The sequence below is a fragment of the Eubalaena glacialis genome, chromosome 9 (genome assembly GCF_028564815.1).
Source record: "Eubalaena glacialis isolate mEubGla1 chromosome 9, mEubGla1.1.hap2.+ XY, whole genome shotgun sequence".
In the NCBI taxonomy this organism is placed as follows: Eukaryota; Metazoa; Chordata; class Mammalia; order Artiodactyla; family Balaenidae; genus Eubalaena; species Eubalaena glacialis.
Genome location: NC_083724.1, coordinates 58,123,082 through 58,143,845, shown reverse-complemented (window position 1 = coordinate 58,143,845; position 20,764 = coordinate 58,123,082). Strand labels below are relative to the sequence as shown.

The 20,764-nt window shown below is 38.6% G+C and overlaps 1 protein-coding gene across 3 annotated transcripts in view; it reads right to left on the bottom strand.

The window, feature by feature from the left end:
* Positions 1-20,764, bottom strand: part of KDM4C (lysine demethylase 4C) — a 396,061-nt gene that overhangs the window by 312,988 nt on the left and 62,309 nt on the right. For all 3 annotated transcript variants that reach the window (XM_061200412.1, XM_061200413.1, XM_061200414.1), the window contains exon 5: positions 5,529-5,722. In XM_061200412.1, the coding sequence (XP_061056395.1) occupies positions 5,529-5,722 (194 nt within the window). The remainder of the gene's footprint in view (positions 1-5,528; positions 5,723-20,764) is intronic.

Here is a 20,764-nt window from a genome sequence, read left to right as displayed (position 1 = left end):
AAATGTTCTTTTGCTTAAATTGGGTTTCTGTCATTTAGAACAAAGAATCCTTATTAATACAGGATCTGTAAGGTCTTATACATAAGACATGCAATATATATTTGTTAAGTAAACGTATGAAATGTTAACATCCATTGAGCACTTATGATATGCCAGGAGCTGTGGTATACGCTTTGTATTTTATTTAATCCACACAACTACCTTACAAGGTGGGCACCAAACCATGTGAGTGTTTTAGGAGAGAAAATGGAGGCATGGGGGTTATGTAATAATTGTCCTGGGTGATATACTAAGTAAAAAAGCAATGCCAGAACTCAAAACACAAGACTCTGGTGCAAAAACCTGTGCTCTTAAATATTACACAGCACTAAACAAATCGATCTAAAGAAAAAGCATGTAACTAAGTTTATATTATTATACTGAATAATCTGACACCTTCTTATTGCTACATTTAACAAAATCGCACAGCTTACTGAATAAAATTTAGCCAAGTCCAAAATGCTGCAGCCCATCCTTAATTTTTCTGAAAAACATCCAGGAGAAACTTCTTTCCTGATTTTAGACCTTTCATAGTTTAAGACATGTCCTCTTAAACCTTACCTTTCTCATTCTCTACAGAGTACTAAATCTGAAAGTAACTTATTCATTATGTTTGGACATGATCTCAGGAAGAAAGATTCAAAGCACCATCTAAATTCTATTTCCCCAGCAATTAACCACTACCACATGATGCTTGGGAAAGAAAATTATATTTTGCTTATCCTTGAAACTCCCACTCTATCATATACAGAAATACATCATGCCAAGTTCAGGCTTTAAGTAATTACTATGACCAAAAAATTATTTATTTTTATAATGTTATTAAGACAATAGTAATTATGAATATTTGTATAGTTCTTTACACTTTACAAAAGACTTGTATACACAGTATATCCCTGGACCCTCCTAGAAATCCTATTAAGTAGATAGAGAATAAATCACGCCTCCATTTGGCAGTTAAAGAAATTCATGATGAAAGGAGTACAGTGATTTGCCCTAAGTCATTCAGCTGGTAAGTGACATACTGGGATTTTAAAACAGGTCTTCTGGCTCCAAAGTCAGTATTAATTCCCAGAAAATAAATATGTTACCACCGACTGCCAAAGCAGTTTTCTATCTGCCTACTTCAAACTTTCTTTTTTCCTTAAACCTTCATGCCAGAAATGTTTAAATAAATCATTAGCTCCTCTAAAGTCTCTTCAGTACGAACCCGTGTTCATGAACACTTAACTCAGCAAAATCTGCTACATGTTGTGCACGGAAAAGCATGTTTCACGGCTTCTACCTGGAGCCAGGCCTATCAGCAGCTACTCAGAAATCTCTGGAAACTTGGTGCTCTTAACAGTTACATTTGAGACAAGAGTCTTTATAGAACATTTTATATATTATCTTGTCTGCCCTTGAACAGACTGATCCAAAACAATTTAAAACTCTCTTGATTCAAAATGAGAATTACTTACAGAGCATCAATCCTATAGCCAGGCCCTGCGTTAAGTGCTGATGATTCAAAGGCAAACACAGCCCCGAACTTCAAAGCAAGCACAGGAAAGGACCAGCAGGGGTGGTCACAACCCCTTGAAAGGTGCAAAGGCAGATGTCTAAGGTGGGGCAACGCATGGTCCAGGAAGCCTTCAGGCAAAAATCTATGGAATACTCGGGCAGAGGACAGTAGTGCAGTCATGGAAGTAAGGAGAGAATCGTAGGCAGTCTCTGCAATAATCGTACCCAGAACTTGGTGCCTGAGAGAACTGAAGAAGAGAAGGAAGTTGAAATTAAATGCCAGACTATAAGACCAGAGAGGAGGAAGACACACTGCCGGGGCCAGAGATGTTAAGCATGAGAGAGGGCACCCCTGGAGAAGAGCAAAGGTAACTCAACAAAGAGAGGACACCAGGGACTTCCCTGGCAGTCCAGGGGTTAGGACTCCACGCTTCCATGGCAGGGAGCACGGGTTCGGGGAACTAAGATTCTGCAAGCCTTGCGGAGCGGCAAACAAACAAACAAATGAACAAGGAGAGGACACCGGAAAAGGAAACCAGTGCAGGCATGCGCGCACACACGCAGAACCTTACGTCACCTTGTCATCCTCTCACTTTGTAGATTAGGTAAAAATATTCCAATAGTTGTGATCACACATTACAGAGCTAGAGCACTGGAGAGCATCCTGATTAGTCTTGCCATTTTGTGAGTGAGGAAACTGGTCACAGAAGTACAGTTCTTTGCCCAAAGCCGCACACGTCAGTAGCAGAGTAAGGACTAGAGCCCTGATCGCTGCTCCCTTGAGTCTGAGTCTGCCACACACATTTCAGTGTTTACATGAATTTGTATTGCTTCTACCACCTTTCAAAGCTGACTTCAAATATGTTATGATGACTACTGAAGTGAATTTTATTGTTTTGTTTTGTTTTTTTAATAATTCTTTATTTTATTGTTATTTATTTTTGGCTGTGTTGGGTCTTCGTTTCTGTGCAAGGGCTTTCTCCAGTTGTGGCAAGCGGGAGCCACTCTTCATCGCGGTGCGCGGGCCTCTCACTATCGCGGCCTCTCTCGTTGCGGAGCACAGGCTCCAGACGCGCATGCTCAGTAATTGTGGCTCACGGGCCCAGTTGCTCCGCGGCATGTGGGATCATTCCGGACCAGGGCACGAACCCTTGTCCCCTGCATTGGCAGGCGGATTCTCAACCACTGCGCCACCAGGGGAGCCCCTGAAGTGAATTTTAATGATAATAAAGTTTACCTCAAAATTATTTATACTACGCTAATATAATCGTTCATAAATCTACTGGGAAACATCCTTAGAGTCATTTATATCACTCTTTTCCTACACTAGTTATCCTAGTAAATGGAATGTAGATTAACTGTCATAATTCACTGCTATGTTTTATTTTTTTATCATTATAAATAATGGCCAAGGTTAAAGATAACAGTGATATTATAAATCTACTCTTAATGCATACAATGGAGTCTATATGCTTAAAAACTAATAGAGTAACTAAATACAGAAAATATAAATACATTCCAGAGAGAAAGAAATACTTTGGAATCCAGCGTACTCATTCTCACTCATAAACAGTGGTGCTCTCTCCCAAAGACACAAGACTCTATAATCAGTCTTATCCCAGACAGAATATTCTCCTCTAAGCAATCTTTAGGACACGACAATCCTTGTCCCGGGGTGGGGGGGAATCACCTTTCTTAATAAGAAAGGAGAGACTTCGTTTCAACTCCTCCAATATTAAAAACTCAAATTAATGTCCTAGGCATTGTCATGAATTTCTCCAAACCTAGAGGAAAGTTTTGCCACTAACTTTTCAGATTTTTTTTTTTTTTTTTTTTTGGCTGCACCACACGTCTTGCAGGATCTCAGTTCCCCGACCGGGGATCCAACCCGTGCCCCCTACAGTGGAAGCACAGAGTCCTAACCACTGGACTGCTGAGGAATTCCCTAACTTTTCAGATTTCTTAAGGGAAGTATAGTATATAGTTGCCTATAGACTAGATTTCAGCAAGATGTTGAATCTACCAATTTCACATAATTTTATCCACAACAAAAGAGAGGATCGGAACGATCATGGGGATAACTATGCAGCTAAAAAACTGCCCAGGAGCCTACACATTGTTTACAATATTTCTCTGAGTCTCTCAAAGCCAAGTCCCAAAAGTACTAAAGGATGACCCTCCAACAGACTCTACAGTGGGTGCTGAAGAAATATGACAGACTCACAGGTTCTAAAGTTTGTGCTCACAGCTGGTCCTCGACAAACACCTTGTAAGGAGTTATTTCTTTGCCCCATTCTGTCACCAAAGACTCTCTAGGTCCTAGACCACCTATTAAAAATGTTTACATTTTACTTATTCCATTAAGAGAGCAGAAATGCTTAGAATTTATCAAACAAAATGTGTAAGTAAAACACTGTTAAAAATAAGTTACACAGCTTCTCACTAACTTTTTTCAGACCCTAAAACTCCATAGCAAACCAGAAAATACCTGGATTTCTCTTCTATGTCCTAAGAGCTTTGCCCTTGCTCCTAAAGCTTTCCTGCTGATTAAATGTCATTTTTGATCATTATGAACTTTTGCTGTATTTGAATTTGCTGGAGAAAGATTACAACTTCACACTTCGCCAAATGATAAAACCTCAAGGGCAACTAATGGCAAGATGGGGATAGAAATTATACACTGTACTCAACACCTAATCAGCAGGAGAACTTGAAAAGAGGCCATTATCTTTAAACTGGAGGCAAGAAAGCTACTGGGCTAACACAAGCACCTGAAGAGCATCCTATCTTGTTCCAACAGAATACCAGCAGAAACATCATATTTCCTGGCTTGTCAAGTAGATACTTCATATGCTTCTGTCTCTGAATTATTCTGCATGTATGTGTACTTTACAAAATACAACTGATATTGAAACTCTCCTAAGACTAAAACCCACAAAAACAAGTTCAAACGTGAAACTGGCTGACCACAAAGGACTCCAGGGTGATTGACAGACTAATAATTACAAATGTGTAATTATTTGATGCATTACATATGATGCATTCTACAGAGCAATAAATCTTAAAATCGTTGCTCAGAAAGATGAGGAAAGAGGCTCACAAACACAGGAAATTCCAAGTTAAGAACACATATTCACATTAACTTATTCTTTTCCCCACATCCATCATCCAAAGAGCGATAATAGGCCTCCTGATTCATCCCTCCTCTCCCTCTAGCCACCACATACTAAATGGAACTTGTCATTTATTCAGAAGGGACTAGACCAGAAAACCATTAGGATTACTTGATACTCTACATCCAGGAAGTCGATTTTCACTCCTAACTGCTGCCCACATACCTTCCAGCAAATCTCAGAGAAGTAAAGATGCCAAACAAATTCTTTTTTTTTTTTTTAAGTTATTTATTTTATTTATTATTTATCTTTGGCTGCATTGGGTCTTCATTGCTGCGCGCGGGCTTTCTCTAGTTGCGGTGAGCAGGGGCTACTCTTCGTTGTGGTGCGTGGGCTTCAGTAATTGTGGCTCGCAGGCTCCAGAGCGCAGGCTCAGCAGTTGTGGCTCGCGGGCTCTAAAGCGCAGGCTCAGTAGTTGTGGTGCACGGGCTTAGTTGCTCCGCGGCATGTGGGATCTTTCCGGACCAGGGCTCGAACCCGTGTCCCCGGCATTGGCAGGTGGATTCTTAACCACTGCGCCACCAGGGAAGTCCCAAACAAATTCTTCGAGACTAAATACCTATCAATCCACGGCCCACAAAAGTGGTCTACAGGCAATTTTAGATATACAAGTCACCATTAGCTTTATGGTTTTGAGCAAAACCCTAGGCAGAGTGGAAGACTCTGTAATAATTAATTGTTACAGTCAAAAAAGCTTTCTTACAGCTCATATAAATCTGAATCCACCAGATAAAGGGAAAAAATTCATCTTCAATGGGTTCATATTGCCCAAATTTCAAAACTCCAAAGCAAATGAATATTAAACATATAACTTACCAAGACTTGGGCTCTCCAAAGTGGAGATAATTAATGCTGTAGAGGTCCATATCCTCGGTGTGCCACGCAAATGTGGTTTTCCACATGCCAAAATAGAGATAAGGGGTATTTACACCCTCAATAGAAATACCGCACTCTTCCTCAACCACATCCAAGACCGTGTTTAGGTGAGCTATGTTCCATTCATCCACACCCTAGAATCAGGGGAGAGAGAGGAAAAAAAAAAAGCCAACATTAATAAACTCATAAAGATAACATTTACTGCTCAAACCATCATCTGCCAAAATTATTACACTGTGTATTTTAATTCACTTAGAAATAAAAAATAAAGCAACAATTATCCAAGGCACGCGCGTGCACACACACACACACACACACACACATATATTTATACAGATCCATGATTAATTATCTAAGATTACTACCAACGTAATGTGGCTCTATATAAACATTAGTATAAAATTGTACCAAATGACAGAGAATTAAGGCCCCACTCCCCATCTGCTGTTAGTAAGAAAAATCACTGATTCAAAGCATATGATCTGGAGCATGCTTTCCATCATTAGCACACCATTTAATTTTGGGGGTTTCCTGTTTTTTAGCTTGCTTGTTTATTTGTACATTACTTAAGAAGTCATATTAAACATCAGACATCATCTCAAGATACCACTAACAAAATATATCTTCTGTCATCCCTCTCTCACCCCCACCCATTTCAATTTTGGCATGTGATACATCATTTCCTGAAAATTCAACTCTAATTATTGGGAAAATTCTTAGCACTATTCTAAGCCACAGATCATTATGCTTTTACTGCTTCTTCAACTAAATATCAGCCTCTTATGTTGATGGGAAATTTTAAACAAAGAATAACTGCTAAAAATACTTATCCAAACTCTGGTAAAATTGCTGGAATAATGTAGTTTTATAACAGTAACCCAACATGGCTGGTGACAGAAAGAGACAGAAAAGTTTGAGTCACTGATATAAAAGTTAAAGTGACAGGAAAAGATTCCAGTTTTATTAAAACTTACCAATCTCTTATTAATTCACTGTAATTCACAACTGCTTACCATTTTTACCAACTATGTATTTTTCCCATATACTTTTCTAATAATCAAATTCTAAATATCAGAGATTAGGTCTATTTTTATGCAATCATGAGGAAATGGCAATGTCTTTAAAACTAGTTCAGCCTCTTCATGGTGCTATTAAAGAGGGACATTAAATTTATTTATGTATACCCAAAAGGCCTTCCCCAATAACTATGCCAACGGCCTCACAGACAACCATGTCTAATAGTTCCCTTATGCACTAAAAACTTTCAGGGCTGTTCTGTTTTCATTCTGGTCTTTAGATGACAATATAATCAGTGTCCTGATCTTACTTCCTTGAGCTTTTGAGTCAGGAAAATTGTTGATGGGGCAGTTAATGAAGTTCTGCCTCAGGTAATATAATTGAAAGTGCCAGGGGAAATAATTTAATTCCCGAATTCCCCAAGGTAGCCACTCTATCTACAACTTAAACCCCACAGTAGGAAGTTTGCTATTTGGAAATTGTTCAAAGTTAAGTATCTTTTTAGAGAAGATCCTAGGTTCCAACTTACAAGACCTCATAAAAGTTCAATCAAATCATGTAAAATATTTTATCTCACTCTATTTATAGTGATGCAATCTCTTAACTCTAGTCCAATCAGACTTCAGTCCAATCACTCTAATAATAGAGTCCTATTTAAAAGTCATTACTGAGGCAATGAATATGAAGTAATAAATGAGCACCATATTATAGGAATCATTTTTAAAAAGTGAATGAGCTTGCAAATTTAGGAACAAACCATCCCTCTGAAATTCCTACATTTGAAGAAGTCTTATCTTTGTTTTTGACTGATATCATCTTTCAGAAATAACTGAGGCTGAATCCCTTGACATGGCTACACCTGTGGGTCTAAAGGGATGAGGGAAGAGAAGAATGAGTGATGGCAAAAAGACCCAGATTATGGCTCCGGCTCTGCCACTGCCCAGGGCAAAAATCACCGAGATTTTCTGAGCTTCTAGTCTTTCTTCGTGAAAGCCTGAGGGCTACAGTACCCTCCCAGAGCTGTTCAGAGTACTGAATAGGCTGAAGGACATAAAACCTTTGGAAAAATAAAATTTACTATGTCTTAGAACTGATTAAATAAATGTCTCCACTATTCTCTAGTAAATCTTACTGGAAAGCCTCCACCAAAACAAAAGCCAAAGACATGGTAAGTGATAATAAAGTCCTATGAAACTTACTATTGAAATTCTCCCCATTAATGGGCAAATAATATGTCTGTAGCAGTCTCTTTTGGGCAAGGCCAAGGTTGCCATGATGTTAAAACTTAATTTCTTTTGCTAAAATAAAAAGTCATATAATTTCAATAAAAGAGGTTATTAAAATATTAAGGATAACTGGTATAACAGAGGCTGAGAATAAATCTTACTATTTCCAAATTCCTTCTCCAATTTCTGCTCTCTACTATCGATTGAACTGGCTAGCTACCTCCAAGGACAGGTTCTACTCAAACTCTGAAGAGCACCAGGTCTCCTTCAGACATTCAGACAAAGAGTACACCCCATTTGTCATTTAGGAGAAGTGTGACACCACAGTCTACCTCACTACTCTACACATACATATACACTACATCTATTCAAAACAATCCTGTAACACAGGTAACATTATACCCAAATGAACAAATGGAAAAAAACGAGTGCTCCTAGAATAGTGGGAGGCAAAGATAAACCTAAATCTACCTGACTCTAGGCTTTCACTTATAAACTCTACACTTCCAGTTCTGACCATGTTAAATACAGCATATCATCCTTTTCTCTCAGCGTCAATTATCAACAAAGATCCAAGAAGCTAAAATTTAGGACAGGCAAACATATAAAGCTGCTACATTGTTCCCACCCAGGCATACAGCCGCCCTACACAAACACTGGCAAAGCCTATAAGAAAAGCTGCTTCACTTGGGAGTCGGTGATAGAATTTAGTGTAAAAGTAGCCTCCAGAAAGACCCCAGCTACAAACAAGCCCCACAATGACAGGTCAAAATTTGCCAAACCGTTCAAAGCTTAAAGCCATCAAGTCTCTGCAGAAAGTCTGCACACCAGCCCAAGTTCATAGACAAATGACTCTTCCCAGACCCCATCCCTTCATATAAAGCTCTTCTACACAATGTCCAGCAGGTGCTTGAGCAATATCTGTAACTCACCTGACCTCCGCTGGGCAGATGTTTCCTTCCTGGTTCCACCCCTCCCTTCACCCCAATAACCCAGTGCATTCTAAGCCTGCCCTGCCCTGTTGGTCTATTTACCCTGTATCTGCCTGGTTTTCTGAAATAATTCACCATTGGACCATAATTTGTACACATATGTGTAAATGAGAAGTTTATCAAGGATCTTTCCTTTCAATCTCTGTATCATCAGCCTATCAAGAATCAGATGGCAGTTTGAAAGAGCTCCTAAATTTTCCTTACCATAGGCACTCAGGAGCTGCTTGAGGACCAGGCTTTGGACTTCGGACTTCACAGAGGAAGTAAGTACCCCCAAACTGGCATCAGCATGAACGATGCATCTATAAACCTATGCAGAGAGACTGTGCCCAGTTTGAGTTCACGCCCTTGAGCTCTGGGACTGGGTCCCTGAACACAGGCCACATCCAGGCCAGGAGCACCTTCTTCTCCGGACTATGAGCATCTGGGATTCCCACTTTAGTGACCGCGCTCAGTCACTGGGAGACTGAAGGACAGGGCAGCCACATGCCACATTAGAAAACTTACCAATAAGGAGTCATTCCCACCTAATACAGAGAAATAATGCAAAAATCATAGCAAACCAATTCTTCCCAAAATACTTCTGATGAACATTACTTCTACAAGAGGCTGTGGTCAAAAAACTTTGGCATCCTTTTCTCCTCCTCTTACAAAGTCACAGTGCCAACAGGCACTCCGAACGTTCTGAGAGGCCATGCTATAAGGAAGCCTGTTTAACTTTGCTTAACTCCACTTTTCCCGGATGTGATTTGACCATGGGACCTTGTTTACGTAAGACATTACTATCTTTCCTCAACAATGTCAATATCCAACGCACATGTTTCTCCTCCCCTGCCCACCCGGCCTGCCCCGACTCCTGCCATCATCCTCAGCACCTTCAACGTTATTCCCATGGGGCTCTTTCCAAACAATGCTCTGAGCCTCCATCTCTCTAAAGCTTCACTGCCACACGCCCAGCTCTAAGCTGGACTCAAAGGGACCAGCAATAAATTCTGAAATCTATAAATTTATGGGGAAAAACATCATTTCATTAGAAAATCCAATTATTAAAAAAAGAAGATCCACCTCCTAGGTACTGTAAAACTCTGAGAAAATACTAAAAGGTATTATTAAAGATTCTAACTAAAGTTTTCAGGTACTTTTATTTAGTATTTTTTAAAAGATTATGCTTTCCTCATTTGGCTCTAACCATCACTTTCTATGACCCTTAATGCAGTCCAGCCAACACCTACTCGAGTACTGTGATCCAAACAAAAGACCATCCACCTAATTTCCACTTACTTTAAAGCTAGGCTAATGTAAATTACTGCCACCAATTCATATGCCTGTAACAAGCCCTTGAAGTTTCAAAGGTAATGCAAATGAAGAAAGAAAAATAAAACTTGGTTACTTTTAAAGACTTCAAAATTCAATCCATTTCGCACAGTAATGTGTGAAAATTGCACCTTTCAATAACTAAAACGAAAGCTCTGGCCACATTTTAAAATAGAGGATTTCCTTAGGATCTTTACACAGTAAGAATAAAATTAGACCCATGTGAAATTCAATTTGCTTTAAATTTAATTACAATGTGTGATGTGATAGCTCTTTTTGTTTCTTCCTTTCCATGAAAATATCACATTCTCTAAACTTTCTACTTTTAAAACAAACCTCTTTTCCTTTTTGCATTTTTACACACCAAAATACCTACAATTTTATAGCAGTGCTTTCTTTGCTTTCTGAAAGTCTAGACAATAACCAATGTAGAGCAAGTTCTGAAGTAACAAAAAAATTCTGCAACAAAAAGTACCATATAAAAAGACTGTTCACCTTAAAAAGGTAAATATGAATATGACAAGAAGGAGGGCAGAGAAGAAAAGGGGGGAAATGCCCAGTCAAATAAAAGATAGCAGAGAGTTTGGGACTCCTGCCTTGATTCTGGACCATTGAGGCTTTGAGGTTAATGGTATCCCTGGTTCCAGGCAAAAGCAACTCCAATCCTCTTGGGAGAAAAGCATCCTTCACTTAAACCTGTAAATTCTCCACAAATTAAGATCAAGCCAAAGAATACAACCAAAGATCACTACGCATACAGGGAGTCAAGACCTCACTGCAGAAAGCTAGCAAAAACAACTGACCCTGCATCACCCCAAGGACTGTTGATATCAGAATTTTCAGACACTAAAGAATGTGAAATGTTTAAAGAAATAAAAAATGGAATCACAAAGACAAGAAAGTAAAATAAACTATTTGGAATGACCAGTCAGATTTGGGGGGAGAGGTGGACTTCTAGAAATGAAAGATATCATTATTAAACTAAAAACTCATTGAAAGGATTAAACAAGAGAAGTGTAAAATTTAAGACATGAACACACAATGCAATACAGAAAGATGAGAAGGAATATCTGAAAGGTAAAGTTAAGCATACTTAGGACAGAATGTCTAAGGTTCATGTATTCAGAGTCCCAGGAGAGAGAAAAATACAAAATTATTGATAAATAAAGTCACTAAAAGAGAAGACTGATGAAACCAATTACATTAAAATTAAAATCTGTTCATTAAAAGACACTGTAAATAAGTCCATCTCTAAAAATTTTGATGTCAACTTTAGTTAACCTTAAATACACTGAGTTGAAGCTACAAAACAGACTTCTCAGACCTTTAGTGATGCTACAGCTTTTGTTTTACAGTGACCAAAACATCAAAATGCCAATTACATTTATTGATTAAAAACTGCTTATAAAGCCTTCATTATTACTCCTACTCTTGAAGACAATAATATTCTATGTGGACAAATATTTGGGCTCATTCTGGCATTCCAATATTCTTAGTCTTTCTAATTTAACTCTTTTCACAGCCATGTTCAGTGTAAAAATAATAATTTCTGTCCATCTTCCTTTTAAAACTAAAACTGTTTTTGTTTGATATAATATAAAATATGGAATTGATTTTGCAGGGTCACAGACAATTCATGTTTTTGCTATATACCTTTGTACATTATTTTCTTATCAAACTAGTTACCAAGTATTTTTACATGCTTGTAAACAAATATATTTTTACAACATACCTGTATATATGTAAAGTCAAGTATTTAATTCTCGCTGTTCACTTTTAAAACTGACAAAGAAAAAAAGTGAACACTACAGAAACCATGGTAGAACTTTACTTGTTCTGGTCTTGGTTGTCCCATCTTTGGCAAGTCACATACCTACTCAAGAAACATTCCCAACAGAGTACGATAGGATGAAAATCTAAAATCGCTTTCAACATTCCCTGCTAGATATTGACTATTATATCAAGTATTAGGTGTATAGCATTTAATTGACAATAATATAACTGTAGATGGCATCTGATTTTGTTTTTAACTCTATGGATTGTGTTTAAATAATTCAAAATTATATTCCTGATTCTGAGATACTAAGTGGCATTGCACAGTTGTCACTTCACAGAATGTGTACAACAGTCCCAGGAAGCTGATAAGGTGTACCCTTGTATAGTTTCAGGTGCTAGAATTAAAACTGACCTGTTATCACACACACACAAAGACACTGAAAATAGAAGAAACAAAAAAGTTTTGGGAAGAACAAGCCACTACTGAAGCAAATAATTCAACAAATGTAATTCAACAACATGGCATAGTTTGGGTATCCAGAATACCTAAAAAATTCCAAATAATAAGGAAAAGTCAAACAATCTAATAGAAAAATAGGCAGAGGAAAAAAGAGAAATCACAAATGGCCAACAAAGATATGAAAAGCTGGGGTTTCCCTGGTGGCACAGTGGTTAAGAATCCGCCTGCCAATGCAGGGGACACGGGTTCGATCCCTGGTCCGGGAAGATTCCCACACGCCGAGGAGCAACTAAGCCCGTGCGCCACAACTACTGAGCCCACATGCCACAGCTACTGAAGCCCGTATGCCTAGAGCCCATGCTCCACAACGAGGAGCTACGGCGCAATGAGAAGCCCGTTCACCGCAACGAAGAGCAGCCCCTGCTTGCTGCAACTAGAGAAAGCCCGCACGCAGCAATGAAGACCCAATGCAGCCAAAAACAAATAAGTTAATTAAATAAATTTATTTTTTTTTAAATGTGTTTGTGCAGAAACAGACTCACAGACATAGAAAACAAACTTATGGTTACCAAAGGGGAAGGAGGAGGGAGATAAATTGACAATTTGGGATTAAGAGATACACACTACTACATATAAAGCAGATAACCAACAAGGCTCTACTTTATAGCACAGGGAACTGTATTCAATATCTTGTAATAACCTACAATGGAAAAGAATCTGAAAAAGGATATATATATATATATCCTTTTATATATACATTTACATACATACATATACATATGCACATATATACATACACATATGTATGTATGTATAACTGAATCACATTGTTGTACACCTGAAACTAACACAACATTGTAAATCAACCATACTTCAACCACAGCAACAAAATTTGTGTGAGAAAACCTTTTTTTTTTTTAAGGCAAGAAATCAAACACAAAGTTCAGCCAACCCCTGGGTGATGGGATGGGGTAGCAGGGAAGGACTATAGAAAGAGCATCCCATGAGCAGTATTGTTTTTTTTTGGTTTTTTCTTTGGGGGGGCCCCGCCACATGGCATGCGGGATCTTAGTTCCCCAATCATGGATTTAACCCGTGCCCCCTGCAGTGGAAGCATAGAAACCTAAGCACTGGACCGCTAGGGAATTCCCCATGAGCAGTATTGTTGACGCTCTAGCTGTGGGACTCCATGGTGGGTCTGGGGTAGTCAGTGTATCACTGTGCTGTAAAGCATAAGTTGCACATATAAAATCAGATTATTACATTCCAAAAATATGATAAAGCAAAAGTCATGAAAAAGAGAACATCTCCTGAGTCACATCTCACGGCACCATTTCTGCCCTGGCACCTTGTCTCACCGACACGAAGAGAGTGGTGTATTTCATGAAAATAGCAGGCGCATTTTCTTAAGTAGTAACTCCTAAACAAACATCCTTCACGGCTCTGACGTGACAGACTTTGACAAACGGCAGAAAGTATAAACTGCTGGAATGCAGGTTGGACTTATAAGTAAATGACTATTGCAGAACAGAATTCTTCACGATTCTCTTGGTCGGAGTCAACTACTGAACATCTCATCACAGCCTCAGGATTTCTGTCCCATTTTGCTTTAATATTGCCACCAGTAGCAGCTATTATTCAGTACATACTATGGAGCAGGCCCTATCCTAGGTGTTTTATCTATTCATCTCATTTTATCCTATGAGGTGAATAAATAAAACTATCATCTATTATCAATGCCATTTTATAGATGAGAGAACTGCCCCAGGAGAAGTCAGATAACTTGCCCAAGATCTCCCAGCTCATAACTGTGGAGCCGGGAAGGATGAGAATGGAAAACTCTAACCGGAGCTGACACTACTGTGTCTGAAGCCTCACTGGCCAAACAATGAGCCAGAAAGTCAATTCTAAACTTTTATACAATCAAGGAGGGGAAAACTTCCCTGTATCCCCCCAATGACTGGAAGGGAAAGTTAGTAATTTGGTTATTATGTTTGCTACTTTTCTTTCTTTTAAGGACTACCAATCAAAAAGATGATTTTAAAAAACTGCATTGGGCCAAGAGCAGGATTCATGGATTCACTCACAGACATGCATTCTATTAAAAAAAAAACAAACTCACTTAAATAATAAACAGAATTGTTAACTTTATTTTACACATCTACACATGGCCCTTGCAGAAAATCCTAAAAGGAATCTGAACCATAAAAGCCCTATTCTTCTTTAAAGAGGATCAATTATCTCAACATTTAATAAAATAGTAAAATCCCATATCCAGACCCTGACAAGTTATTTTTAAATACAGGAAATTAAAAACACAACAATCTTTACTAATGTATTCATATTTTCTAGACTATTAAGCCCCTTGTCCCATTCAACTCTTTAAGGTGTATTACACTGCAGTATAAAACAGTACTTCAAAATCACTGTGTTTGTTAATAAACTTTTATAACAGAGATTGCCTAAGTACTTAGTATCTATTTTTACCTTCTTTACTAATAGAACCCCATTTAATCGAAAGAACAAAGTAGCTGCAGCTGGATATGTATGGTTCTGGCTAATGAAACGTAACTGGACATCACTGAGCAGGGCTTCCAGGAGAAACCTTTGAAGAGGCTGACTCAAGCAGACACAACTCCTTTGCCCTCCTTCCCTCTACCAGACATTCAGACACGATCAGCAGCTACCACAAGAGTACAAGGGTAAGAATCTCATCATGAGGATGGCAGAAGAAATTTCTAGGAGTACAGGTCTACGACAACATCATGGAACCAACATGGCCCTGGACTACCTGCCTCAAATTTGTACATGAAAACTAAACAATTTGTTTCAGCCATTTATTTTAAGGTCTCTACTACTGACAGCAAAATAATGTCTAATACATTTCCTCCTTAGTAACCAAATCCATAGGTCCCCACTTCCCCCATTCCCTAATGGTTTTAAGTAAGAAAGTAATATATCAGAGTCCATGACGCTAATGTGATTCTACTAAAGAAAAAGTAGAAGCCACTTAGCTTTTGAATGGTACCAAAGTATGGGCTGGGCTTGAGCCTCTTTACAACTACTAATGCCAGGAAAATTCAATTTAGATAAAGAATGTACCTCTTTCTCCCTGTTCCTCTATAGGACTCTATCTAGTTATTTGTTTTTTCCACCTTGCTTCATTTCTTCCTCAATGCTACCTCTCACTTAAAGCAATTTTAGATTTAACACACTTGAATAACACCTGGCAGAGGGCTCAAATAACACCCTTTTATTCTTCATGAAGAAAAACAACTTAAGGTATTTCCAATGGTCTCATTTTCATTCCTCACAGTGAAAAATTCTGGATCATATACACAGGCTCAACATTATTCCTTCAATGAAAAAGAAAAAACTAACAATTTTCCTGAATTAATATTCTATATTTTCTCATTTAGAACATTTGGAACATAAGTTTTTAAAAAACCAAATGTATAAACCTGCAAATAAGAAGATCATTTTATCATTTTAGTGGTATCTTTCTCTTTAAAAAATTCTTTTTTAGTTAGAACATAATTAGAATCACACTCCTGGAATTCATGGCTCTAACTCTGTTCCAGTGACCCCAAAAGCCCACTGACAGGTGGTGACTTATTTTTTTGAGGAACCGACACTAGGATGCTGGCGTGTGGGAGCAGCTCCCCAACCTCTCCATCTCAGCCAGACCTGCTGCTCTCTTCCCATAGTCAAGTGGATGACTTATGAGGGAAATTGTATACAATACTGGAAATCCTGTGTGGGCATTCAAGATCTTGGAGATATAGCTATACGTAGTTACCTTGGTTTATTCACTTACTATTGGATTGTGAACATTTTCCTAACACTTATTTTATTATATATATCACCTCCTTGTCTGTAACAATTTGCATCATTATTCTCCTTTGTGACATACAGGTTGTTTTACATTCTTTGTTATAATATTTAAAAAAAAAAACACTGGAAAATGATTTTGGCACACAGACATCGATCCGTATTTCTAATCATTTCTAAAATAGATTCTAGAAGCAGAAAGGTGTGGATCAATACTTCCTTTCTGACAACAGAATTATTTGAATCTTTCTACTCTATTTATAAATTTCCTCCTTAAAAAGAAAATTCAGTTTCCATGTCTGTAAAAAATCATAGTAAAGATGAAATCTAGATGATCTTCATCATCCTTTTTTTTTAAAATGGGGACAGCCCAAAGTAGGAAGGGCTTCAAGTAAACATGCTTTATCAAAGTCCTTTTGTAAACCTGCAGGCAAGGTCAGCTGCAATGGGAACAGAAGAAACTTTTGCTTCTGAAGACACTAAGCATCCAATGAAGACCCTGGCAGATACTAATCCAAGAGAGGAAGAGATAGAGAGCACACAGTGTAGTTCAAAGTTCTAATTATCCTTTCTGGTGACAATCTAAAATAGTAGAAAGAGGGACTTCCCTGGTGGCGCAGTGGTTAAGAATCTGCCTGCCAATGCAGGGGACACGGGTTCGATCTCCGGTCCGGAAAGATCCCTCATGCCGCAGAGCAACTAAGCCCGTGTGCCACAACTACTGAGCCTGCGTTCTAGAGCCTGCGAGCCACAACTACTGAGCCCGCATGCCACAGCTACTGAAGCCCACACGCCTAGAGCCCATGCTCCACAATGAGAAGCCACCACAATGAGAAGCCCGCGCACCAAAACGAAGATTAGCCCCCGCTCGCCACAACTAGAGAAAGCCTTCATGCAGCAACAAAGACCCAACGCAGCCAAAAATAAATAAAATAAGTAAATTTATAAAAATAAAATTAAAAAAATAATAAAATAGTAGAAAGAGAATGGGAAAAGGGATCTCCCAGCTCTGTCACTGGGTGTCATCTTGGATAAACCCTAACATTTTGGTCTGAAGTTCCTCATCTATAAATGTGTTGGCTACATCATGATGTCCAAGACTCTTTCCAGGTGAAATAATCAATGCTTTGATGATCACCAACCAAATTCAGCACTAGAACTCTGGCTTTTCACCTCTGCCTTTCATGTTCTTTCCCCTTCAGTAATTCCCACTTCTGTTTCCCTAACACTTTCCCAGGGATATCTGCCCTTCTAGGCATAGTGACCATTCAGTACCTCCAGAACTCTCTTAGCATCCTCACTAAGAGAGTTCACATGCCTGATGCCCACAGATGCCCTGAATTCTCACCACAATCTCAGGGATTGTGCCAGTTCCCAAGAAACATAACCTCTTTCCATGCCTACCCCTTTCCATGCCTATGGTACATAGTATTCACACGACCCACGGGGCACCTAGTCTGCCCTGTACGTGTTATTTATCCCTTAGGGAAACCTTTCACAACTCTCCAGCTACCAAGTTAGCACCCTCCACTGGCAAACACCTGGTATCCCTAACACTTCTCACACCCTCACAAACTACTCAGCATGGGACTCATATGTGTTTTATCAATTTAGCACTTCCAGAGACAAAACTGATTTTCCCCACAGTGATCCCATCTAACCCTATGACGTGCAAGATAGATACTTGAGGGCAGTAGCCATGTACTCTGAGGTCAGCCTGCAACTGGGCTTAACTCTCTTCTATCGACAATTCCCTAGCAATACCCCTCTGAAAATACAGCTTCCAGAACTGCTGAAACATTCTAGATGCAATGTGTCAAGTGAATAGAACTACCATCACCTCCCCTGTCTGGATGGCATAACTTGAGATCATGAGGCTAAGACTTCATTTATTAAAGATCAGCCATAACATGCTGGCAGGTAATGAGTTTTGATTAACTAGAAGCCTTATTTCACTGAAGTAAAATCTAAAAGTCACAATATCAAGCCAACAGCCATCTCTTAGCATTAAGACATGTCTAGAATGATGATATTTTCCCTTGGATGTGAAAATTACACATACAGTTAGTGATCTGGCTTAAAATTATTTCTTATTTCAGGATAAATATCCTAACATGATAAAAATACAAAATGTAGGGCTTCCCTGGTGGCGCAGTGGTTGGGAGTCTGCCTGCCAATGCAGGGGACACGGGTTCGAGCCCTGGGCTGGGAAGATCCCACATGCCGCAGAGCAACTAGGCCCGTGAGCCACAGCTACTGAGCCTGCGCGTCTGGAGCCTGTGCTCCACAACAAGAGAGGCCGCGATAGTGAGAGGCCCGCGCACCGCGATGAAGAGTGGCCCCTGCTTGCCGCAACTAGAGAAAGCCCTCGCACAGAAACGAAGACCCAACACAGCCAAAAATAAATAAATAAATTTTTTTAAATATATATATATATATATATTTCAATTAAAAAAATACAAAATGTAAAGGAACTCTGGTGACTCAACAGTTTAAATGTTTTACCTCATTTGGAAACGCTCAGCCTCAGAAAAATTTGTTGTCCAAGAGCACCATCTGGTGGATGAAGGTATTTAAGCTACCCCAGTGCAGGAAGATAAAAAAAAAGTCATCTATAAGGCTAAATGCCAGTAAGACTACAATTTTGGTATGAAAAGATTCCTATGCTTCAGCCAACATATTTCTTACAAAGGGGTTCTTGATAAAATTCTAATATAAAAGGAATCTACAACTCATAAAAACTCATTGTCAATGACTTCACCTTCTTGAAGAAATGTTACTTATAATAGAGCAAATATTTTTAAGCTGAAAGGAACTTCAGAGAGCTGTTAATTCAATCCGTTTCCTTTACAGACTCTAAGGCAAAGACAGAGCTTTCCTGAAACTCACAGCTAGGGATGGCAGACCTTGACTATATAAGTAAATAGGTCAAATATTCTGTGCTGTTTAATACAGCCTTCTATTTCAAGAGGCTGTGGAGAAAAGGCAGGAAATGAGGCAGTGTCAGTGGCAAAGTACCACTCTCATGGGTTAGCAATGATCTGCCCACCCCACTGTGCATTGTGGCCCAGCCTCACACTGACCCACACAAGACTAACAACTGTCATACCCTTCCTGCCTCCGCAGCCCCTAGGGTCCCTCTCCACCTTAGATTAATCAGCTTTCCCCTGTCCAAGAAAACCATCCTACCAATAAAAATAAGAGATAAAAAAAATGTTAAATCATCCTGTTGAAGACTATCTGTAATCATGGCAAAGCATTCATATGTGTTGAAACGGGAGGGAGAAAAGACAAAACCAAACTATGTTCACCATGATACCACGCCTGTTAAAAGAAATACAATTATTGAGCACAAAGTAGAGGAGAAACATTGGAAGGGAGTACACTAAACTTTTTTGACAGCTCTTGTCTCTGAATGCCAGGATTACGAGTGATTTCAATTTTCTGTCATATAATGCTTTCCATCATTTTTTATATTAACATTTATATTAACAAAAAGGTAATTTTTACCTATAAAATTTATGCATTTATAATCATAGACTATAAAGAAAACTTAAAAGGGAAGTTAGAAAGAGGACCCCCATACACACCCATCCATCCAGTACCTGCATAGTTAAAAAAAAAAATTTTTCCCCAGCTCTCAAGGAGAAATACGCAGTATAAGACATTATATTTTTTTGTCTTAAGGTTTGTCACTGTATTTTTCAAACTGTTTTGAATTTTCTATCAATTATCTATTAATAAATAACTGGATGACAAAAGCAATAGACTAGCAAATTAATATTAAAGGAAAATCTTGGAAATACAGTTTAAAATATTTTATATATCTTAAGATGCAGGAACTTGAATTCACATCCTAAGCCCATTTTCTGCTTGTAAAATTTTGCCTGAGTTATATGTCAGAATTTATGGCATGATGTTCCCCAAATAACTCCATGACTTCTTGTTTGAGAACCTCTGTCTCATAATGTGATTAGGTCTCTGAGGTTCATATCAGGGACACAGTTAGCTGAAGGTCAGTAAACAAGAATGGAAACTGTTACCTTGCCTGGAGATCCCTGCATCATCTATGTAGAGTGAGATCAGAGAAGAAATCTTTTGCTAAATATTTTAAGGCAGAGGTTTTCAAAATGTTGTCTGGGGACCATTGGGAGACCTCCAGATCCCATCAGGGTCTGTGGCATCAAAACCGTTTTCAAAATTATACCAAGACATTATTCTCCTTTTTCACTCTCATTCTCGCATCAGTGTAAGGTAGAGCTTTCAGGAGGCTATATGATATTACAACAGATTAAATGCAAAAGTAGATATAAGAATCCAGAGCGGTTTTCTATTAAGCTAGACATTAGTAACTTGAAAAAAAATGTAAAATAATGCCACTCCTCTCACTAAATTTTGTGTGTAGGAAAATACAGTCATTTTTTAATAAAAATAGGAATGTTATGTAACATTATTTTTAGTGAATTAAATACTTTTAAACATTCTCAGTTTCAATTTCCAATACAATAAACAAGGATAGATACAACCTACATAAACAAAAGCTCTTTGAGGTCCACAATA